Below are 5,341 nucleotides of genomic sequence, written 5' to 3'. Positions count from 1 at the left end.
ATGGAAAGATAAAGAAACTAGGATAGATTCATCTGCTTTGAAGGATTTTTCACAGAACGATTTCACTAATGGGAGAACAGTTTGACTCCTGTCATCTGAAAAACAGAAGAAATTTTCAGAGTTATCCATTTGCCAGCACTTATAAAAGAGCACAGAGACTGAAGTTATGTAAAAAGTTAAGAAATTTATACATTTTGACTTAAATAAAATAATTGTATTAAAATGCTCAAGTTTTAAAGGGATTAGGATTTTTTACTGAGATATCAATAACACAATTCATCAAATAATTATGGCTGAACAAAGTAGAAGAAATATTTTGATAATGTGGGAAAGACATGCTAGGATATAATTTTGGAGTCATCTACGTTCAAAAATGTTCATTTTCTAGTTCAGCCATGAAAGCAAAACCCTCACAACCTGAACTTCTAGAAACACTTTCCTTAAAAACCTGCAAATAACCCCTGATTGCTTTCTCCAAGCTTTTTACAATAGCTCAGAGCAGCAGTTACAGCAATCGGGGGTGGGGGAGGAGGAGTGAAGACTGAGAGGTGCGAAGAGAAGCACAGACTTGACAGCATCAACCAAAAGGCTCAATTATTTGAAAATTAGCCTACTATCATACTTACTGATATAAACACTAACTGCTGAGAGTCCATTTATGGTATTCTCCCCAGAACCGTCTTATTTTTTCTTTATCTACTCCTTCATATGGCTTAAATGCAACAATGTATTGTAGTAATTCATACCAAGTTCCCATACAGTAAATATTTTTTGAGCTAACATTTTGTATTGTCTTAATAGCATTAAATTAATTAAATTAATTAAATACTAGCAACCCAATATTCATTTATTTTATACAGTAATTTTCCTCATTCCATTTAGCCACATTACATTAGAAACTTGGAATACAATAACTGATTTTATTAACAACTAGTTCACCTCCCTTAAAATTTTCTATGTATAAAGCACTGCAAAACATGAAAAATAAGGAAATATAAAGGATAAAACAATTTAAAAAATCAAATCAGAAATGCCTGAAGAACACAGAACAAAATACATTTAAATACAATTATAACATGCACTAAAGCACTAAGAGTTTAGCTAGTGAGCCTAAATTAAATTCTTACCTGCATCAAACATATCAAGCAGATTCACTAATGTCTCAAAAGCTGCAAGGCGGACACTGCTGCCCTCATCTCTTGCCAGTTCTACTAATTCAGGAAGCACCACAGTTTTTGTTAGTTCTGTCCTGCAACGTGAAGCAAGCAGTCAAAAGAAAACTTACAATGAAATTATACTCTACAGAAAAACAGAATTCTTCCTTGAAATATTTATTTAGCTATTTTTTTGGAGAGCCAAGAAGAAAAAAATTGACCAAGTTCTAAGGAAAAGAAAATTATGTAAAAACCTCTAGTCAATCTCAGGACTTTTTTCTTTGTCAGCTAAAGAAACCTGTAAATTTAACATGCAAAACTTTTCCACTAAAAAAGCATTCAAACGAGCTCAAAATAAATGAGAGAAAATGTAGTCTGAAAAAAAAATTAAAGGAGCACAGCTACTTCACTAAGAAACCTCTTCTGATCAAATATGCTCAATACGATGGTCCAAAGCCAAAAATTATTAAGTATGAGCCATGCTGGATTAAAATGTCTGGAAATCTTATACTTCAAAGATGAGAAAGGGTTCTGCTTGCCTTTTTTGCCTTGGTAATTACTGGTATTTCCTGTGTGTGTGACAGTCCTGTGAACTGGAATCGGTGAAGGGGCAGCGATTGTTGTATTAGGGACTGTCTTAGAAATCAAAACTTAATCAGAGATGTCACAAAGGAGGAGTGAAATACTCTTGACACAGAAAAATTTGGTCCTGGCATTAAGAAGATGAAAAGAGATTTGCTTCTTGGAGCAAAAGTATAGCTTCTGTAAAAGCTACTAAAAAGCGTAATTTTCCATGTCCCAGTGTATAACTGATTCTTGGCTGCTTTAAGAAATTTAAAAAAAAATCTTTTCTCCAGCCCTACTATTAAGAACTAGGAAGACATATCCACTATTTTCACTGGGTTTTTTTCTGTCATGCTCACTTTTTAATTTATAGTAGTCTAGTTCCAGTGTTTGACTTTGTCTGCATTTGAGGTAAGAAGGCCTTCTTGTCCTGCTCTCACAGATGAGTTCTTGGTTTGCTTTTCAATAAGTGAAAGGACCTGAAGCACCACACCTCAAGAATGGGACCTCAGCAACTTCTAATAGCAAGGGATCTAGCTCTCAACATTTGTACTGCCCAAGACATAAAACTACAGGGAAACACTCTGACAAAGTTATACTACATGAGCATTAACCAAGATGACAAAAACGAAACTAAGTATGACACTCTGAGCGACTGAGTACGCAAGGTTTAGACTGTCATTTCAATCTTTTAATCACAGTTTTTAATACTGAACTGATCACAACCTCTAGGATGCTGAATTAAAAATGCCCAAAATATCCCTTCCAATCAGACTAAAGTAGTAACAGCTGTCCCTTTTGTAAGTCAATATGAACAATAATGCTTTCAAATGTTTATAATCAGCACCAAAGTGATTTGCACCTTACAGAGTTTACTATTATTACAAGCAAATCAAGCGGTAGCTTAACAGTATTCTTTGAAGCAAATGATTAAACATTCAAATAAAATTACAATAAAATGATGTATCATTTAGTGGTAATATCATTAACTAGTAAAAATAAGCATTTGGACTGTTGTCACATTATACCTTCAACATTTACCTAAACAATACTCATTTCTGTTTAGTTAATTTTCTTTATTTACCTACTACCTATTCATCCTCAATATGAAACACTGAAATAGCTTTCATACTGAAAATATTCCATGTTCACAATTTCTTATGAGATTAAAGCATCTAAAGCATCGGCAAGGGATTAGGCAAAAACCTCAGAGAGAGAACAGTCTATACAAAGACACTCATGCAAAAAATAAAAGCTGGTGAGGAAAGAATCAAAATAAAATACACAGGACAGACCACTAACTGATAACAAAGTATTTAGCCCTATCAAACCCACCACTCTAAAATGGGGTAAATTAGCAGTAATACTGTCCTTTCCCACTGCTTAACACCTATCTTGTTTTAAAACTTTAATCTCCCACATAAAATAAATGAAATTTAGTTAACTGTAAAGACACTAAAAAAATTTAAGAAAATTTTGGTTCCAATATGGCCACTTAGTATAAGACATAGCCACCTCATTACATACGAAAACATCTTTTTTGCTTCTTCTTTAACATTGCTTAGCATAGGTTGAACTTAAACTGCAGTTGAAGAAGGACTGAGGAAAATAACACAAATTTAGTTATTATTAATATTATTACTAATAACATTTAGTCATTATTTTAACACGTGGCTGTACATAAACGGAGACAGCATCTCAAATAAGACATCAAAAAAATCTCATGGGATTGAAGAAGAACAAATTAGAAAAGAGGAACAAAGGTGACTGACCTAGACAAAAACATACAGCCTAAGAAGGGTCACAGGAGAAAAGCGTAGGACTACACCCCAAATTAAAACCCAGAAATAACAGGGAGAGGGGAAAAAGATTTTTAAAAAATTGCAAACTTGTTTCTGTGGATTTCCATTTTTGTGGTATCAAAAATCCTCCAACTAATACCACAGGTAGAACTATCTTGCCCTTCAAAACTCAGTAGTTATGGAATAAGAACACCAGGCTACTTCCCAAAAATAAACAGAACCCTCTCTTTCTCTCATCTTTGCTGTCCATGAAACAGAATTCAATTTTGTGATACATAAAGATCCATGAGACCCATGCATACCGTAAAAACCAATGCAAGTTCAAATTATTCAGTAATTCAGTTTAGTAAAATGCATGTTAAATTCCCTGTTTTACAAATATCAACAATATTGACAAATACTACCTTTCTTTTCTATAATCACACATTCTTTTATATTCAAAGCCATTCAAAGTGGCAAATGTTAGAATGATTTATCATGCTAACCTACATTTTAATATAAAAGAGAATAAGTACAAAAACAAATGAGCAACATTACTGAGGTGACTCATAACACATCCTCTGAACTTCTGCAGGACAAGGAGCTTGCAGAAGTGCCTAAAGCATACATATAAGATTATTTTGTAAACAATAAAACCAAGTTTTTCTAGGAATCTAGACATTACTAACCTGCATGACCTTAATAAAACAAAGCCCAATTAAGTACATGACAGTTGTGCTTAGTTCTTGCTGTGAATTCCCTATAACTGAGTAAGCTAAAACAGTCCAAACATACATTTTTCCAGTAGTCTATGGCTGAGAGGTAAATCACATTGCTTCAGGAATATCTGGTGTTTTGTCTGGGGGTTTTTTTTGGTGTGGTTTTTTTTTTAATAACTCAGAATCTAAACCACAATATAATTCTCCATTAAAAAATAAATCATTCCACAGCTACAGAAAGGCATCCTTTTGGCAAACACCTGTACTAACAGACTGAAGGTACATACTTACCTTTTAAATTACATTTCAGTTTCAGCCTCCTCCTTGAACTTGCTCATAGATTCACAATTTTAATAAACAGAGGGACACTAAAGGTCATTAGACCTTTACAGACCTCATAGATTACTATGCCTGCTGTCTAACACAGGGTAGAGAACCTTACTTGATAACTTCTTCAAGTCTGTGGGAGAAGTTACAGCTTTTTTTACTCCCTGACACAGTAACAGGTGTGCAGACCTCCAATTTTTAAATATTTTTTCACTACAAGACCAATCCTGTGTGGGTAGTTAACATGTTTGTTATTAACATAACTTCTTTATTAAAATAAAAGGTCCAGATTTTCATTCCTACACATGAATATTGAAGGCCTTCAAGCTTAGAGTAAAAGTTGATACTGAACTGAAATTTGCTTACAAAAGCAATTTAGCATCCTTTCTCAAAAAACTACACAGTAATTTATTATAAACTGCTAACACTTGCCAGAAACCTCTTCCATTTTTAAATAAGGCAAATACCATCCATGGATAACTGAGATGATTTCAAGAAGCTATAGATGAAGTCATTCTTCACAAAAAACTGCCAGTTTTATGGTTCAGCAATTTTACTGTAAAAGAAAAATCTAAAAGTGGAAAAGAGCCAACTGCCAACAGCCAATCCCTAAAAACACATCTGTGCACTCCAAATTCATTAGCCAGTATGCATGAATGCAGCAATTTTAAAAGGAGATTTAGGTTCCCATTAAATATTTTAGAGAAAGATTTTGCATTTAGACTCAGTTTGGCAAATTGCACTCACCCGATTCCTCGAGCTACATGTTCCAGTTGCCGACACATGCAAGTTCTAA

The 5,341-nt window shown here is 33.7% G+C and overlaps 1 protein-coding gene across 1 annotated transcript in view; it reads right to left on the bottom strand.

Moving 5' to 3' along the window:
* The window catches only part of PPP4R4 (protein phosphatase 4 regulatory subunit 4), a 74,514-nt gene that overhangs the window by 27,792 nt on the left and 41,381 nt on the right, over positions 1 to 5,341 (bottom strand). Inside the window, exon 8 of the mRNA XM_027890285.1 lies at positions 1,128 to 1,249. Within this exon, the coding sequence (XP_027746086.1) occupies positions 1,128 to 1,249 (122 nt within the window). The remainder of the gene's footprint in view (positions 1 to 1,127; positions 1,250 to 5,341) is intronic.

This window comes from Empidonax traillii, unplaced genomic scaffold (assembly GCF_003031625.1).
Source record: "Empidonax traillii isolate 1590-97213 ecotype Southwest subspecies unplaced genomic scaffold, ASM303162v1 scaffold283:size781446, whole genome shotgun sequence".
NCBI lineage: Eukaryota > Metazoa > Chordata > Aves > Passeriformes > Tyrannidae > Empidonax > Empidonax traillii.
Note: the sequence above shows the minus strand (reverse complement) of the source record. Positions and strands in the feature narration are given on the sequence as shown.